The sequence below is a fragment of the Oculina patagonica genome, chromosome 3 (genome assembly GCF_052425735.1).
Source record: "Oculina patagonica isolate OP01 chromosome 3, crgOcupat, whole genome shotgun sequence".
NCBI lineage: Eukaryota > Metazoa > Cnidaria > Anthozoa > Scleractinia > Oculinidae > Oculina > Oculina patagonica.
The window spans coordinates 3,036,534-3,055,441 of NC_135760.1; the positions used below are offsets into that span (position 1 = coordinate 3,036,534).

The 18,908-nt window shown below is 39.8% G+C and overlaps 4 protein-coding genes across 4 annotated transcripts in view; 1 reads left to right on the top strand and 3 right to left on the bottom strand.

The window, feature by feature from the left end:
• LOC144645795 (uncharacterized) overlaps nucleotides 1-18,908 on the top strand; it is a 42,795-nt gene that overhangs the window by 3,106 nt on the left and 20,781 nt on the right. The window lies entirely within an intron of this gene.
• Nucleotides 3,855-18,908, bottom strand: part of LOC144646172 (uncharacterized) — a 15,228-nt gene continuing 174 nt past the window's right edge. The window contains exons 1-4 of the mRNA XM_078505714.1: nucleotides 18,291-18,908; nucleotides 9,525-9,625; nucleotides 7,627-9,060; nucleotides 3,855-5,509 (exon numbers count right to left, since the gene is read on the bottom strand). The exon at nucleotides 18,291-18,908 is cut by the window's right edge and continues 174 nt beyond it. Coding sequence (XP_078361840.1) covers nucleotides 4,409-5,509; nucleotides 7,627-9,060; nucleotides 9,525-9,625; nucleotides 18,291-18,579 — 2,925 coding nt within the window. The 5' untranslated portion in view covers nucleotides 18,580-18,908 and the 3' untranslated portion in view covers nucleotides 3,855-4,408. The remainder of the gene's footprint in view (nucleotides 5,510-7,626; nucleotides 9,061-9,524; nucleotides 9,626-18,290) is intronic.
• On the bottom strand, nucleotides 10,533-13,376 carry LOC144646214 (uncharacterized). Its single transcript, XM_078505752.1, has one exon. The coding sequence runs from the start codon at nucleotides 13,346-13,348 to the stop codon at nucleotides 12,134-12,136; it is 1,215 nt and encodes a 404-aa protein (XP_078361878.1). The 5' UTR covers nucleotides 13,349-13,376; the 3' UTR covers nucleotides 10,533-12,133.
• LOC144645796 (uncharacterized) lies at nucleotides 13,417-18,115 on the bottom strand. Its single transcript, XM_078505338.1, has 10 exons — nucleotides 17,754-18,115; nucleotides 17,560-17,623; nucleotides 16,581-16,661; nucleotides 16,346-16,382; nucleotides 15,864-15,910; nucleotides 15,473-15,533; nucleotides 15,249-15,295; nucleotides 14,896-15,100; nucleotides 13,496-14,782; nucleotides 13,417-13,440 (listed from the first exon to the last, which is right to left on the bottom strand). Exons 1-10 carry the CDS (start codon nucleotides 17,767-17,769, stop codon nucleotides 13,417-13,419), a joined length of 1,869 nt encoding a protein of 622 aa, XP_078361464.1. The 5' UTR covers nucleotides 17,770-18,115.

Here is an 18,908-nt window from a genome sequence, read left to right on the forward strand (position 1 = left end):
GATCGGCAACCAGGCATTGACATAATTCATATAGCCCTTGTTTAGGCATTACCGGAAAATCAATGGCATTAACTATAGCCTTTTTTACGATAGCCGCCATGTTTGTTTTCGCTTTATAAAGCAAATTAGGCACGTGATTTCTGAGACCGGGGGCAAGCGAGCTTAAATCGAAAATTTTCAGCTGGTTTCGGTTTGGCCATTTACTCCCAGTTGTGCGGGCTCAAAATCGGCAGCGGATTTCTGTTTCAGAATAGCGCGGCTTCACAAATTAACAGCGGAGTTACGTCTGAGAAACAAAATGGCGGCTCAAATTGATTTGGCTGGAGCGAGAGGTTTAACTGAAAGAGACGACCGTTTTTGGAATCGTTCTCTTGTTATAATGAAAACAACGGTCGAGCCACAATGGTTAAAAATAGGTCACCAAGGGTGACATGAGTCTAATGCCGTATGGCATAGTGATACAGATTGCGCGGTTTTCGTAAGCCGGTTAAAATTGGTTAGAGGTTTGTGTTCGGGAGTTTAATTTAAAATGCTTATAGCAAGCTAGGGGCATCGTGGATGATTATGGATGAAAACGAAACAGTCATAAATGTTATATGCTTCACAAAATTTAAAGTATGAACAGGAGTTGATGTTACTTCTTCCGTATTGTCCGTAAAAGCAGAAACGATTAAACATTTGGACAAGATTGCGTGACGATTTACAAAAAGCATGTTCATTACAACAAGGGTTGAAGAACTTCACATAGTTTTCTTTCAGATTTTTCACCATTTTGATGATGACTCTTGAAACAGATTTTGCAATAAAAGCACTTGAAATAGTGACTGTTACTCCATTGTACTGTAAGCACTTAGTGACAGATTTTCCTAAAAACGGGTGTAAATGCTCACGTCAATATAATGATGACCTTTTGAACGCTGGAAAATAGGCAATTATTATCGAGCTACCATACACAGGAGCGAAGACTGTTTATCATGATGTACAAATTTCGCGAATCATCACTTCCATATCAATGTAACCATTTTATAATTTTTCTAGCTGTAAGAAGAACTTAAGATCTCTGAGAGTCGTAAAAGCATGAAATTCGATTTCAGTACTGCAAAGCGGCCAAACAAACGCATTTTGATTTAGTCGCGTAACTTGATTTACATTTATCCATGTACATCTTTTATTTTTGAAGGTTTTTGTTTGCACTGTAAAGAAAAAATTGGTCAAAATTCGAATGACTTAAATACAAAAACCGAGGTAAAGTTTTCTATTTTTTAAAACAAAATAAATATTTGGTCGCATTGTGTAAATAAACGCGAGTCGCCGTCGAAATATTTTTTCTCAAAGACGTCTTGCTTTTTAAGCAAGACGAAAACACAAGTGCTTAACTGAACTGAAAACGAAGATTTATTTTCACAAAAAGCTTACAAATGTCTTAACTGGAAAATTATTTACTCCTGTTCAAGTGTTGAATAATCGTGACTTGAGAAAGAACTTTTAATTATGCGTGGGAACACGTGTCGCTGATTGGCTGTTTTTAATTGAAACTAATCTTGCGTGTCCGTACGGAGTCCGTTCTTGCAGCTGATCATTGTTTTCTACATTACAGCGAACGATTATCGATCCCGAACCATTCCCTTGGGATTGCTAACAGCTTTTTTCATATAACAAAGAGTCTAATGCGCATGCGCAAAGCGCACGCAAGCATTAGACTCAAAAACGGTGAATACCGCTAAACGTAAACCAGACTACGGTATGCGAGATCTCGACGAGATAATGGAGGAGAGGATGGGCAACAAAATTGAGCTTGTTGGGCCGATGGTTGATGCATACATCAAGCAAATAGGGCATATGATCGGAAACAAGCTATCCAGATCCAGAAACACTGGTTTGATGTCACCCATTTCCATATTTGTGCCATGGTCGATCTTTCGACATATCTTTGTTTTGGTGGTTGGCTATGGTGGGGACATAAAATCGTCTGAGAAGAAAATCGTGTTGACGATTTCCTCCTATAACACCGCGAAGAAAGTGTTTTCGCCAGTCCGGATGCTGGGAAAAAACTGCCTAAAAAAGCGATGCTACAAATATGTGAAACAAAACGGAAAGCGTGTAAGCAAATTAACAGGAAGAGCTTCAGTTGTGGTGACGGAGAAATCTCCAATTCAGCTATCCTACAACCGAAATCAAGAAATAGCTGTCGTATCGTTGTATATTCAACGATACGACGAAAACGACTTTGCAGTGGACCTCTCCTTGCAAAAAAGGATCAGTTAAGTTAAATATCAAGCCTTGTAGCAGGTTTATTATTCTGCTGCTGTCGGTTCTGACAAGTTAAGTTTCACAGGTTCATAAGTGACAGAGTGATAAGAGTAGTTTTTTTAAGAAACTGATTTGATTGAGTAAAATTCTATGCTTTAGATTATGACTTTGAATCTGATTCTTTCAATTGGTATTGACATGTTAAAAGAAAATCACAACAATAGTGTTTTTATTTTGCAAAAACCTGCAAGTTTTTAGGGAAGTGGTCATAACAAGTGTACTCAACGAGGACCCACCTTGTGTAGGGGTAGGGGGCTATGCAAGATAACACCTGTCTGATTAGCCAAATGGACAAAATTTATTGGCTTCAAAATTTGAGTTAAGACTTTCAACTTAGGTGTACATTGAAGCTTGCATTGCTGGATAAATGGCACAAGGATGTTTGAATATTTTTCTTAGTTTCTATTACCATCTTTTAAGGTGGGAAGGGGGGGGGGGGGGGTACATGAAGAGACCACCTGTCTTTTTGCAGAGTGGTGTGTCCTGTCTGAGTACAACAGTTTTGAGCATTTCCCTAGAACTTAATTTTCCATGTTAACCTAAACTGGTTCTTCAATAAATAGTAGTTACCACCGTTTGCATTGATACGCGATTTTTCATATCAAATCGCCCGCGGAAATGTTTCCAAAATTTCCGTCAATCAAAGCTTGAAAGGGTTTCCGACAACATTTCTCGCGAGCGATCATGAAAGCGAACTGGCGATAAATATTTTTTTTCCGCGGCCAAAACTCCTTAAACTGTTTTAAGCAGGTGCAGATTAAACCATTTTGTAGCTAAGTTGTCAAAGAGGGCTTTTTCTCGCTAAACCGTCGGAATAAACACCATAAAAATAAAAGGTACAGAACTTTCATGTTCAGGGAGCCGTGAACGTATCGCGACATTCCGTCTGCCACTGTCTCTAAACTGTCGGCTTTGTATAAAATTAATTTTTTCGTAAAGATCTGTAAACCGTTAAGTTTCTTTCGGTTTCCAAACGCAAAAGCCTTGAAACTGAAGGTAAAGTCTCGAAAAAATGTCTTTGCTGTGTAATAAAGTTGAATTTGACCAAGTTTCTGTAGTCTTCTGTCGGCATAAATTTTATTGATCGTCGGTTTAATTTCAAGATCACTCGTGCGAAACGTCATTTCAAACTTTGATTGACGGAAATTTTGGAAACGTTTCCGCGGGCGATTCGATTTGAAAAATCGCGTATCAATGCAAACGGTGGTAACACAAATTTAGGTTCTTATTTTCTGATGAAGAATTTACATTTGTTAAAGTGGTATTCAGCCTATTCCTTGTATAAAATGTGCATACCACATAAGGTTTTATGTCAAATTGAAGCACTAATCATTCAGAACAGAACATTACATACATGTACAGTAAGGCCTTGTGTAAACCTTTTTTTCCCAAAAGTCAACATTTTTAATCCATTTTGGATATTAAGAACCTGTTTTCAAGTTTTAGGCTAAATAGGTTCTTATAAAAAGAGGGTCCAATTTGCAAGTTTTGGCCTAACAGGTTAAATGTTAGTTTCTTACTCGCGAGTTTTTACTGTTGTAGATAATATTGTTAAGGAGCATTGATGAATCAGGAACTTAGTGAGAAAACTAGATCATAGTGCTATAGCAAACAAAATTAATAGATTTGAGGATATTAATTTTTTGAAAGGCCCAAATTGCAGCTTACCATTGCCTTTCTTTACACTTATTTCATGTTAAGTCTGATAAAGGTAACCCAGAAAAAATCTCTTCTCATGAAATTTGAAGAGGACAATAGTAGCTAAAGAAACATTTTAACTTTAATATTGTTTACTTTGCAAAGATAAGAAAAAATGCGGTGACTACAGTAAACATCCAGGGGATGTTTTAAAACAAAGGCACAAGAAAAGTTGCAGCCAGTTATTATTCATATAATATTATGTAAGAAATATTGAGACCTTAATTTTGGAAAGTGACTGCAGTTTTACTTTGACTGCTTCAAAGCAATCCTGTGCATCTTACAGCTGCTTTATGACAAACAAGATTTTTTTTTTCAGTAATTGCCTTCTCCAGTGGGCATAGAGTATCACTGAAAATTAATATTGACATTTATAGCAAAAGCTCATTTTGAAAGGTAACTAGTGTTCATCTGCTACTGCACCCTCCAGTCTTCTCACGAGGATGTCCTTGTTACCTGTAGTGCAAAGGTTCCTCAAACGCAGTTCATTCCTGAGTTCATTTACTTTCATGTCTTTTGGCGCCTTGTTTACAGCTCTTATCTGTGGGAATGTATGAAGGGTAATGTGTGATTCCAGAGTCGCTTTATCTGGAAAGCGACTGCCACACGTACTGCACTTAGCTGGCTTAAGAATACCAAGGACATTTGAGGTGAATTCTTTGTTTTGTGCACAAAGAACAACTTCCATACTCTCAAGGCAGTTTGCACAACAGTCAACATTGTCTTCCTTCTTTCTGCCACAGCTGCAATAACACTCAAGATTACAATGAGGTGGAACGCGGGATTTAAAATGTGAGCTGTAAGGGCTGGGCATGGGATGGTGTTCTGGAAGGTAGAAACTACGTATGTAGTTTGCGCGCATAACTTGCCACCATTTCCCTGTTTCATCTGCTTTGTTAGACCTGTTAGTTAATGCTAGATCTGACTTCACCCCTGAATGCTTTGCTTCCTTAGCTTGTAGGGATATAATTCCATACCCTGTTCCATACTGTTCGAAAAGCATCAATGCATGATAGGGAATTGCAAATGCAACAGTCCATGTGGTCACATTGACATAGTTAGGAAAAAACAGACAAAACAAATTGAAGTAGAGCTGACAATATTCCTTGAGCTCTAGCAATTCAGCTTTGTTTGTTGACACTTTGTTAAATAATGTGCAAGCCTGACGTAGGTAAAGCACAATCCTGCCCAAGGCCAAAGTTCTTGTGTGCTGAGCAGGTGACTCATCATCACATTCTAAGCCATCAATTAAGCGAAAGCCATACCGAGCTAAGGAAATAGCTTGATCTCCAATTAGTCGCGTAGGAAGCTGATTATACCTTTTGTTTTCATCGGCATAATGTTCCTTTATAAAAGGGACAAGATAAGCCAGACCACAGCCAGCAGCAGATTTTCCAGCTTCTGGTGTTTTGCGACTGTTGCAGTTTGCCATGTGAGTGACAAGCTTCACGTTAGCCTCTTCTGCAATCTCTAATGCAGCAATTCTTTCTCCAGCACCAACCTGACAAGAGATAATATAATTTAAGAACTTTAACCTTCGGAATTTCTGTATCAGAATCAAGACTAAGGACAAAAACAAAAACACTAAGTATTTTAGCAAATTATAATTGTGAAAAAAAAAAATTAATGCATGAATCACTTGACAGGGCGTTTAGGAAAAGGCTACAAGTGACTCATGAACTTAATAAAAAAAACTCTCTCCTTTGCTTGACAAGTTATTTGAATGAGAATCAATCAGTTCTACAGAAATTATTTGAGGTGTGTTTTTTTTTAATGCACCCCATCACTAATAAGCTGAACATTACCTTTGACTGTGCAGTAGACGCGTCAGCTAGTTTGGTTCCTGACCCTTCAAGTTGGCAGCAATGCAGGCCAGCCTGGTTTTCGGGACACGCTTTCCGTGTTCCATCGCACACCTGTAGATTCGCTTCAGGTAGTTTTTTCCCTTCATCCGGACTGGGAAGAACACTCTCTCCTTCTGTATCCTGCCCAGAGAGGAGTAAACATTTTAGCAAATTATAATTGTGAAAAAAAAAAATTAATGCATGAATCACTTGACAGGGTGTTTAGGAAAAGGCTACAAGTGACTCATGAACTACAACTCTCTCCTTTGCTTGACAAGTTATTTGAATGAGAATCAATCAGTTCTACAGAAATTATTTGAGGTGTTTTTTTTTTTTAATGCACCCCATCACTAATAAGCTGAACATTACCTTTGACTGTGCAGTAGACGCGTCAGCTAGTTTGGTTCCTGACCCTTCAAGTTGGCAGCAATGCAGGCCAGCCTGGTTTTCGGGACACGCTTTCCGTGTTCCATCGCACACCTGTAGATTCGCTTCAGGTAGTTTTTTCCCTTCATCCGGACTGGGAAGAACACTCTCTCCTTCTGTATCCTGCCCAGAGAGGAGTAAACATTTTAGCAAATTATAATTGTGAAAAAAAAAATTAATGCATGAATCACTTGACAGGGTGTTTAGGAAAAGGCTACAAGTGACTCATGAACTTAATAAAAAAAACTCTCTCCTTTGCTTGACAAGTTATTTGAATGAGAATCAATCAGTTCTACAGAAATTATTTGAGGTGTTTTTTTTTTAATGCACCCCATCACTAATAAGCTGAACATTACCTTTGACTGTGCAGTAGACGCGTCAGCTAGTTTGGTTCCTGACCCTTCAAGTTGGCAGCAATGCAGGCCAGCCTGGTTTTCGGGACACGCTTTCCGTGTTCCATCGCACACCTGTAGATTCGCTTCAGGTAGTTTTTTTCCCTTCATCCGGACTGGGAAGAACACTCTCTCCTTCTGTATCCTGCCCAGAGAGGAGTAAACATTTTAGCAAATTATAATTGTGTTAAAAAGTGGCCATTTAATCAGTAATAAAAAACGCACCCGAGTGCATTGTTGAGTTACATAAGCACGCCGGAATTTTTGAGAGCACGAGAGAAGTGCATAGAGAAGCACAAGGCGCAGCCGAGAGCTTCTCGCACTTCTACAGTGTTCTTAAAAATTCCCAAGTGCTAATATATAACTCAACAATGCATGTGGAGAAAGTTTTTTATTTATATATAAAATGTTAAGAAATTACGCCACTCAAGTTCGTGACATAAGCCGTGTGCATTATAACTCGATAAAGCACGCGTGTGACATAAGCCGCGTGCTTTATGGAGCTATATTGAAGTCGAACTGACCAATCATAGCGCGCACAATTCCTCGAACATTTTATAATCAGTAATAAAAATTTTGGATATACTGTGCATGTTGGTAAGTGCTTTAATTTATGCATGAATCACTTGACAAGGTGTTTAGGAAAAGGCTACAAGTGACTCATGAACTTAATAAAAAAAAACCTCTCCTTTGCTTGACAAGTTATTTGAATGAGAATCAATCCGTTCTACAGAAATTACTTGAGGTGTTTTTTTTTTTTTAATGCACCCCATCACTAATAAGCTGAACATTACCTTTGACTGTGCAGTAGACGCGTCAGCTAGTTTGGTTCCTGACCCTTCAAGTTGGCAGCAATGCAGGCCAGCCTGGTTTTCGGGACACGCTCTTCGTGTTCCATCGTACACCTGTAGATTCGCTTCAGGTAGTTTTTTCCCTTCATCCGCACTGGGAAGAACACTCTCTCCTCCAGTATCCTGATCATGAGCAGGAGTCTGTTCCTTTGCAGCAGGGCGGGTATCACTGGTGGTACATTTTCCTACTGGAGCACCTAGAATGTCAATAAAAACATCAAACTTTCCCCTCTGTACATATTCAATGTAGATGATATGGAGCAATTGTTTCCAGGCGTTGATTTCGCAGTGTACAGGCTCTGGCCTCTGCCTTTCAGCAAATATACCAATACGTGGTGGGCCAAGTTGGCGAAGACCATTTTCTGCCAGGTACTGCAGTATCTTCTCATGCTTTGCCTTTTTGCTCAATGTTGCTGAAAGAGATGAAGTGTATTGCTGTACCATTTTTACATGGTTCTTTCTCACTGCATTCGTGTATGGTTGCCAAGTGTCACCATCAGCAAATCCAATAGAACCTCCCATTGTTGTCATGTTTGTTTTGCTAACATTAGCATATGGGGATGGGTGCGTGGCTGCTTGATTGACTTCATTGCTGGCCCAGCTTTGCCAACTCATGTCTGCACTCGGTTGAAATTCTACGGTGCATTGCTTATTACATATGGATATGATGTTGCCCTCTAACAGTGCCATCTCAGCAGTATGTTGTTCCCACAGGTCTTCCAGCACTTGATGCTTCTCACCAAGGCTCACACAATGCAGGAGATATTGATAGTCTCGACTTCTTACACGGTCTCCTAAATTCCACAAGGTGATGCTGCCTATAGACATTGTTAGTTGACTAGTTTCCGGTGCACCATCATCTGAGAATTGGAAAATGAAGTGATTTTCCAATTCATTAAACCAGATAAGTTTCTTATAAAGACATGGAACTCGCAAATGTAGATCCATTATCATACAGACAAGCCCTGTAACTGTTCGTGTAACACCAGGCGCATTGGGTATTTGGTTGCAATGACCAATGTTTAAGTCCTTAACAAATTTGTCAACAACCTTGTCACTTACTGCCTGGGGAAGTCTGATTTCAATTCCTAGACATTGTACATTCCTTGGAACCCAAATTTCATTTTCTCCATTAAAGTAAGAGGACTGTGTTTTGCACACAAGGTCAAATTTTCTTCGCGAGAGGAAATTCTGGTATTTTATAGCAACTGCATGTTTAATTGCTTCTGGTGATGACTGAAACTCTTTCATAGCCTTGCCAAAGGTCTCCTGGAGGTACTTGCCTCTCTTGTAACCACTCAAAACTTCATCAATCAGTTCTTTAGGTGCATTAGCTGACAGATAATCCCAAGCACCGTAATAAGAACCTGTGGCCCCTCCATGAATGAACTGTAAGGCCTTCTCGGTCTCTTTTCTCCTTCTGTATCTGGTGGAAGAGTTAAAATCATCTATCATATCCTTTGAAGTAGAATTGCTTGCTCTTCTGGATTTGGAAAATTGTTTGGGATCCAAGCCCAGAACTGACAGCATTGATTTCACCTGTAAAAAAATGTATCTGAAATAAATCATTCATGCATGACCTGCAAAACGTTAACTAAAAGGAATTTTTTCTGACTCCCCGGATGCAATTGAAAACGCATACATCACATCACAGTTAGATCCAGGGCTCAAAATAAGTTGCCGGTCATTTTGATTGGCCAAACAGATTTTAGCCTGGTCACGTGTCATTCGTGACCAGTTAAAATAGCAATTTTTAACTACCATTCGTTTTTGCTGTTTGTTAGATCGTCTTTGTTTGCGTGGCATAATAAGAACCGCTATTTTTTCACTGCTTTAGCTAATCTTGAATAGATCGCTTCTTAATGCCCTTGTAACATGTTTCCTGGTCCTCAGTTATCATTTTAATAGCCATGTACGTGACCGGTCAAAATGACTGGCAAACCGAAACTGACTGGCCATTATTTTGAGCCCTGAGATCATTTCTCAATTTAATATGATTTTACCTGATCATACTGTTTCTGTATATTTAGTAATTCCTCTCTAACTACACTAGCTTCTTTTACACTGGCTTCCTTTTCTTTCTGCAATTCTTCCACCCTGATAGCTGTGTACAGATTTATAATAAAGTATATTGAAATATCCAGTGAGAAAATTACAGTACATGTAATACACTGACAATTTGAGATATCAGGAAGATAATAAATTATATGGAACTCTACTGTATAAATTACAAAACAAAACTCACATTGAAGTGGCAAAAATAATTTCCTGAGTGATTAAGAGTTCAGATAATGGATGCAGAGTGAGAAAAAGTACATTTTCTTTTCAATTCAAGGATGAGAGAGAAATACACCTGGACAAGCTAGTCAAAGAAAAGGCTGTGACTAAAAGTGGGACGGGGACTTGGGGACGGGGACGCGGGACGCGTGTCTGGGACGTGGGACGCGTGGGCTGGGACGTGGGGACGTGGGGACGTGGGGACGTGGGGACGTGGGGACGTGGGGACGCGGGGACGTGGGGACTCGGGGACGTAGGGACGCGCAAACGAATAGGCTACGTTTTCTGTAGACTTGCCACAAGTCAACTCTTTGGAGCGACGAAGTCGCGATTGACTCTTTGGAGCGACGGAAGTCAAGTCGACTCTTTAGAGTCTACGTTTTCTGCGTTGAATGTGTAAAATACAATTTCCGGTATAATTTTTTTAATAGCTTCATTGGGAAACGTAAAAAAGGCATGGAACATTGAAATATTATATATAACACAATGCAAATAGATACTAGAGATAAAAACATTTCTCGAAGGGGAAAATGAGAACGGAAGTCCAGGGTTGCTCGCTTATTTCTATTACCGTGAGAGATCTGGTTACAGAATATTTTCAACGCAGGAGGTCTTAAACCTCGTGGGCAGCATGGACGACTTTCCTGGTAAGTACATGCTTTTCGTTGCTCTAATTCTTTATTATCTGTTCTCAATCCTCGCTTTCTTCGACGCTCGAGCATACTTTAAAACAACTGTCGTCTATACATGTAGGTGCCTTGTAGTTTGGACGCTTTTAGCCAGTAATTTCACGGGCAACGCTTAACGAGATCCGTTGTATTGTTTTGATAGCGATCAAAGTAGTTAATATAATTATTTGCTCAATCAGTGACACTCCGATAAAAAAAAAAACACATGTTACTGGGAACCCAAATGAATTTTATTAAAAGTCCAGTTTGTTTATAAAAGAAATTGAACTGCGATTTGTTTAGCACACTACCTGAATTCTAAACCATGTCTGCTTTTCATTATACTTATTTCACGGATGAAAAGCCTTAGATTCTGAGTACGCCCTCTAATAAGCAAACCAATTTGCAGCTAACGACCTCTTATTTACTGCAAATTTCGTTTTCTATCCATACACCTGCACAATATTTTTAAACTTTCATAACAAATATTGTTCACTGATTCTTGGCAACGCGTAGAATAATATTAAGAGGAACAAGTCACATAGAGTGATTAACGTAACGAAATCCGCATTTATACGACATTCGTTTTAATAACGACACTTCAATTTAAACTACATCGGGCCGGGTAGCTCAAATGTTCGGTGCCCCAGGCCAAGACCAAATGACTAGGTAGTCTCGGGCCGCCAAAACAAGGGTCCGCATACATAACGTTACTTTACAAGAGTAACGTAACCTTCTTATATTGAGGAATGCCTCTCAGAAAGAAACAAGCTATAACAATCCAATTTTTTTGGCCGTTTAAATATCGAGTAAAATGTCGTGTAAATGCATCTTAAAAAGTAACGTGCAATAAACTACAACGTGTTACAGCCCCGTGAAATGTCGTGCGTCAGGATCCATAGCACTAACATTCCACTGTGATATTATCTCATATTTAGAATGGCAACCGTGACAACAATACCAGCAACATTGTTACCTGGAAGTCTGATCTTAAGCTGTTACCATAGGGATTACTGTAACATTAGGACGCAACGGATGGCGCATGTAGCACCTTCATGGTAATCATATACGTTCAGCCTATTGCAATGTATAGTTCACTAGATAATGATGAAAAAGGTAACAAAATACATGACCTATCACTGAATCTCATGTTACTTAACGTGGATGATGACTGTAGCAAGATCAATATGAAATGTACATACAGTGTATAGTTATGACAAAGAATGACATACCTTGACACTGAGAAAAAACCTTTCTGGTTATGGAAAGGGGGGTGTTAATGCCGGTGGTTGACATGGACAGACGAAAAGATATCGTAAGGATACATAGGAGCAATGCATACATATATACATGTAACATGCAGTCCTTACTTTTGTGCTTCTGTCTTTGTTTAACGGAGACCTAACTACAACCATTCTGTGCATGTTATTTTCTGTTGAAAACAAGTTATTCAGCGAAGCACAGTGTCCTTTTTCAATGATTCCGCGAATCACTCCGTGTTTTAAATATAAGTTTACCTAAATTTTTCTGTCCATGCTACTTTGAGGCATTCAATACTAATAGCCATCGGCATCGGCACCCCTCCCCAGCTCACTTCACCCCACTCCACCCTGAGCACAAATAAACTAGCCCTTATTTCACCCTTAAGACATAGATTACACTGGATATTAATTTTCTGGCGAAATGTTCAGCTGCTGGTACAGAAAATCTTTGTGCTCATTATTTAGGCGTTCCCTGACAATGGGATGGATGTGTAATTGGGACCCGTTAAAACCAGCACTGGCAATGCTATTTCCTTTTCTGACACACGCTACATTGACATGGAAATAAACACCCTGTTCTTTCCCCACTCTCAGAATTCCTGTTTTGTCTTTCCAGGGACGGCACTCTCTGTGGGTAATGGCAATGTCATCAGGAGGAGGGAAGAGGCCACCATCTGCCATGCGTGGGAACCTTGTGCCACATCCGGTACAAGTTGTTACGCGGGGATGATCAGAAAGAAAGACAAGAGAGTAGGGATTACTGCTTCCACCACGAACTTCATGCTGTCCATCTCTTCGAACAATCGTCAGTTTCACCGCTGGTTGAGCTTCCACGCTTCTTTGCAGCCTGTCAACATGTTCAGTGACAAAACTTTCTGGCCTTTTCGACTTTTTTCCTCTCTTTTTCTGGTGAGGCTTTCTCCCAGCATTGGCAACGTCAAGGCCATAAGTAGACATTTTTGTCACACTTGTCTCCACAGCATTTTTCTTGTGCCACTGTAAAAGATTGCGAAGTTTACCCTTGTGTTCTGCGGCTGCCAATGTATGAGAACAGATGCTGGAGTGGTTGAAGGCAGGACACATTTCATCACAACTGAATTTCCCGTTCTTGTATTCCGTTATGACATGCGGTTTTGGCGAGGTCTCCGACGCTACAAGGACAGTGTTGTCCTGTTGGAAGCCATCTGTGACTTGTTTCGTTTGCAGAAGCCGCCGTGCTTTGGCAAATTGATTTGCCAAAATGCTATCTGGGATGCCAGTTATGCCAGACTGTTTATGCGATATTGAAAGCGTTGACGTTGTTAGCGAGATCGGTCCACTCTCCTTGGCCTTGTTCGTGTAAGCCCTCCTCTCAGTGGGATTCATTCTTCTCCACCTATCTGGGGATATCTTGAGGTGGCTGTATTGACTTGCCAGTCTGCATTCACCCTGATCAAGGATTGCTCCTTCTAACAGCGCATCTTGTTCCTTCACGAGCTCGTGGCTTTTGGAAATGAAGGCTACCAAGCTGACACGCTTGTGCTCAGTCTTCAGCTTTAAAAGGTGGTTTTCTGCTTCGTTGTCATTAATGGAATACAACGAGTCTATTAGTCCAGCCTTCTGGCGCATGGGTTTCAGCATAGAAGTTAGGATCGTGTCAGAGACATTTCCCACAAACCAGTCATAGAATGATGGTTCTTGGTTGGTGATTACCCTTTCTCGGTCATTCCAAACTTTTTCCAGAGAACACAATTTTGCGTAAAAATCATCTGAGTCCTCAGAATCTACAATCCCGTGGTATGAGGTGGCTGCAACATTTTGTCCAAAAATGTCACACAGGAATTCATTTTGATCCTTTCCAAGGATACGCAGACTAGACATCTTCATTTCGATATTCTTGCGAAGATGGATGAAGCACCTATGATGGTCAGCCTCGGGAAACTCTTCTTTAAATGCATTTGACAAGGCACGTTCACCATCTGTCCCAAATGCCTTGAGTTGCACAGTGTGTGGATTAAATCGCTTCATCGCTGAGCCTAGATACCGATATGTCTGTTCAGTTTTGCTTTGATGAACAAGCAGCGGTCCAAGGAAAACAGGAGGCTTGCCAGTTCTCAGATTGTAGATCTTGAGCGGTCTGTAGGTCGTTGGAGTGACACTGAAATTGCCCAGGTTAAACGTAGCATCTACGCCAAGAATGGAAAACGAATCTGCTTGCGCACAGTACAACTCAATGTCTTTCAGTTGCCGGTCAGTGGCAAGAAAGGCCATAGGTTCTGGTGCACCAACAACTTCTCTAACAAAACCATCTTTGCTTTTGCACTTCTCCATCGCCTCTAGCAAGATATCTCTGCTTTGGTTGGTGGAAGGCTTAAAAGAGGCCGTAGATGAAGCTAATGCATTACTCACTTGTTTAGCATTTCGTGGCAGCTCACTTTTGGAACGACAAAATTCCATCCCTCCTTTCTGACGAACAGATTCAAAAAAGACTTCCCTGGGTTGGCATTTCCGTGATGATGCAGTCTCCTTCACTTCCTGCATAGTGCTTGGTCTTGTTCTGACATAGGGTTCACTGCTGTTTTTAGAGTTTCCATGTTGTTTAAGTTTCAGAATAACTTCCTCCCCTTCATAATAGTACTGAAGCAAGGCAAGGCGGTGCCTCGTCCTCTTGCTGTCATACAGGAATGATATCCGCTTACGATATTCTGCCTCCTTATCATGATGAAGGTATTGTTGAACGACCATGATGAAGTCGGCGTCATTTCGTTTTTGCCTTGTTATGTGGAGATCCAAGATATCGCCATTCTTGTTGCGTTCAACAGAAATGTAGGTTTTTGGAGAACCAATGTGAGTCCATTTGCCAAGATCGTCAGCTTTACAATCATCTGGATGGACGAGGGCGTCTAGGTCAATCAAAAAGGAAGAGTTTTCCATAACCTGAAGTGGCACTTCGGAACAGATAGGCTCCTTCACTCTCATAAGAATGTCGACGGCTTCGTCACTTGAATATGCCAAGCTTCTTCCTTTCTCATAGTATGGGATACGTTTGTCGTCTTCGTAATACTGGTTGGATCCCTAGGAAGATAACATCAACGTGTCACATCTTAAATAGTATATTGCTTGCAGAAAGGAAAGACTACATTGAAAGAGGACAGTTCTGCTTTCAATTGACATACACTTGAACTAACCTGCTGAGAATCCTCCTTCTCGTCCTCAATTTCACTTTCATCAGTACTGGTGATTTCGCCTTCATCGTTGCTGGTGATGTTACTCTCATCGTTACTATCAACTATCTCCACGAGATCTTCTCCACTGGGTGTTGTTACTGTGTCCTCGTTGCTTTCAAAACATATTGCTCTGCGGACAAAGCTGAATTCCTCCACTATTCTTTTCCTGCAATAAGGAAGGCAGTGGAAAATGTAATAAATCAGGACACAGTGAATGTGACATTGCACTTTCCACTTTATCACATTTGTTGGTGAGAAGTTATATTATTTCAGTGTATCATGCTACTCTTAACATTCATTGTTTGCAAGCTTACCCCTTAAGCCTTTTAGCATCTGGTGACTGCACAGAGCTGCTTTCAACCTGTAATAGGTTAAATAACATATCAAACCATAAACAAATGTCTTAGCAAATTCCCTTTTTTTCATCAATAAAAAAGACGTTTCGGTGTCATCATGATGTCATTGTCAAAGAAATGTAAAATGATTAACCAATACCACAAAACACTCGTGATATTTCAATGAGCTATGAAGAACACACCTGATGAAATACGGATGTACTTGATTTAGCTGACAAATCACCTTCATCTTGTTTAACAACACTGCAGAAAATAACACAGCAGAAGAAATGAGTGTGGAAATACAGTGTAACACTGCAAATTTGAACTCCAAGGAAACTGGAAAACAGTCCAAGTTAGTGAGGATTCGAGTTAGCTCATGGTAAATGACTTAGAAAACTTTCAAGGGAAATGGTTTGAGCTCAAATTAGCTAGGAGTTCGAGTTAGGAAGGTTCTACTGCACTACACATTAGTGGACTAATATAAATTCTTTGACCTTCACTATTCATGCAACACAACATGTTGGAAGAAATAATCTTTCAGACAACAAAATGGTTTTAAATACAATAAATTCATGAACTTGTCTTCAATACCTTCTGCTCCTCTTGCAGGCCCCTTTTTTAGTTTTTATGCTGCCATCCTAAAAAGCAGGGTATCATGTTTTAGAATTTGATCTTGTAGGGTAATGAAATCAGTGATAAGGAAATTACTTTTCATAGTCTGAGGGACCCACTTCAAAGTGAATGGGGTAGTTGTTACTGAGGGCTAGTTATTTAGTTTTCGTATTTGTTTTTAATTTTCACAGTAGTGATGTCTGGTGAATTGCACTGGTGCCTTTTATCTTTGCACAGTCTCCATCAATTTGTCATGCAGTCATAACATTAACCAGGTTACAGTGTACTTTACATATGGTGAAGAGAAAATTCTGAAAACTAAAATCACCCTATAGAAAATATGGCATGACCATTAACTTCCAAAGGTGTAAACAAACAATAGCTGAAACAGTTTGGTAGAAACCCCTCCATTTAATAGAATAAACACTTAAAACACTTGAAATGCAAGAAAAACTGGTTACCTCATTAAAATCATCAGCTACCAGATTTGAAATCGACCTAAAAAATATACAAGCATATTTTAAAAAGTGATATTCATATTTTTTTATCCTTTCGGAAACTCTTCAATAGTATAACTTCTTAGCTTTTTCTATAATAAAATTGATATTTATAACCATGTAAAAAATTAAATTTAACTTAAATATGATGTGTCATAAATCACTAAATTATTTTCCAAATGGTAGAAAAATAGTATACCTTTGTTCAAGAGAACAATCTCGTAAACTCAATTGCAAGGCTTTATGAAGCGCTTCCTCATCTTTCAAAGGACCATTTATCCTTATGGAAACAAAAAAATGAAGACTTTTTAAATTGATAGAAAGGCATTGTCTATGAAGCCATTCCCTTTTTTGACTTCCAGTTCTTCAAGATCTGTCAACAGTTTCAACTCTAGAAACACACACATTGAGCTGATAGAGAGAATGGGAAGTGTAAGTAACCATGGTTTTAACCCTTGGAAATACCTGCAAACTTATACCCACCCCACTCCTGGAGCAAGGGGATGGACCCCCCCCCCCCCCCACAAGTGTTGCAACACTGAGTTATTTTCAGGCTTTGTTAGTTTCAGTGGACAGCCTGTGACATCTTCCAACTAGTAAGGTTCATGTTGTGGGTTTAGCAATTAAATGTCACTTCTAAGGGCATTTGACAGCCAATGAGATGGCCTTTTCACTATCTTTACCAACAATTTGCATATTTACACTAAAAGTGCAGAAATTCCATAATTTAAGTACTAGACATCTGGTACATGATCTAGAATTTAACATGGTTTATCTTTAGACTCGTTATGCAGTTTGTAAACAGAATTATATTTTTATGGCGTACGATAACACTATTCATGGTATTCCGAATTAAATGAAGAGACAGACCGATTCATTTACAGTAAAAAATTGAGCCAACTCTACGAGATACATTTACATAGCTAAACTTAATTCAGAGGGCTCACTCTGTTACTCTTGCACTTGTTTAATTTCAATTTTTTTTAACTGCGTTTGTTACAAGAACAGATGTTTGTTTTTATTCAATTTCGATCAGAATGCAACAGAAAATGTTTATCTTTCGCGGGAGCTGTATCACATTGCGCCTCTCCATTTTCCCAATTCAAGTAACTAAATCGAACAAGCAATATAGAACAATAGTATGAAGAAAATTATGTACAACAACGTTGTTTTTGTACCTTTCTTCGAATTCTTCATCAAATGCATTTTCTCCCACGTCACTTATCACCTCAAGATCGGAATCTAGGAATGAGAAAGAAAGAAAATAGACATTTTCAGAAAACGCTTGTCCTGTAGCATGCTTGAGCGTCGAAGAAAGCGAGGATTGAGAACAGATAATAAAGAATTAGAGCAACGAAAAGCATGTACTTACCTGAAAAGTCGTCCATGCTGCCCACGAGGTTTAAGACCTCCTGCGTTGAAAATATTCTGTAACCAGATCTCTCACGGTAATAGAAATAAGCGAGCAACCCTGGACTTCCGTTCGCATTTTCCCCTTCGAGAAATCTTTTTGTCTCTAGTATTGCCTTTTTTTAATGTCTCCAAATGAAGCTATTAAAAAAAATAAGATCGGAAATTGTATTGTGCACATTCAACGCACAAAACGTAGCCTATTCGTTTGCGCGTCCCCGAGTCCCCACGTCCCCACGTCCCCGCGTCCCACGTCCCCACGTCCCCACGTCCCCACGTCCCAGCCCACGCGTCCCACGTCCCAGACACGCGTCCCGCGTCCCCGTCCCCAAGTCCCCGTCCCACTTTTAGTCACAGCCCAAAGAAAACCACTTGCCAAGTATTCAATTAAGCCTATTAAGCTTCATTAGTTATCTAATTTAAGTGGAAATCTTTCTTCACTCATGATGTAATAATCATATGGTGTGTACACATAATTCTGAAATAATAAATTATTTACCTGACACATGCATTTCCCTTAGCATATCTGCATTTGCATCCTTTAACTCAGTTTCGAGGGTGTCTAGACGAGCAGCTTTAGCAGCAAGTTCTTGTCCAACTCGTTCTTCCTCCTCAACCAGTGATCTTTTCCGTACATTAAGCTTATACACAGGTGAAGTCTCCCAGAAAGCATAAACACTTCTTTCAGAATTACATCGTCCCTTGTGTCCATTTAACTTGGAACACTGGCGGCCTCTACGACATTGATCTGCTGATGAACGTGCACAACAAGGCACAGGAGCCGCCATATTGGATTTAATTCCGCCAAGTTGTCGTGTTTAGCGATTTATCTCCATCCAAATTTAGGTTCTCAGGTTCAAAAAAAGCTTTTATCTAGCAGAATGAAAACTGTTCCAAAGTAATGGCTTTACAAGAAAACGTCCTCGTTCATATTTACCAAAACAGAAGGGAAAAAAGTGGGCAAATTGGCTGCGTTTTGACGATTTAGCAAACAAGTGCAGTGTTTAACCTACTGTCCAGGGAGATGTAAGTCAAACTCGTAGATTCACTATCACCTAACTCTCCCCTCCCATAAAATATACTTTTTGTTCATTTTAAAAGCGGCGGGAAATCGTTT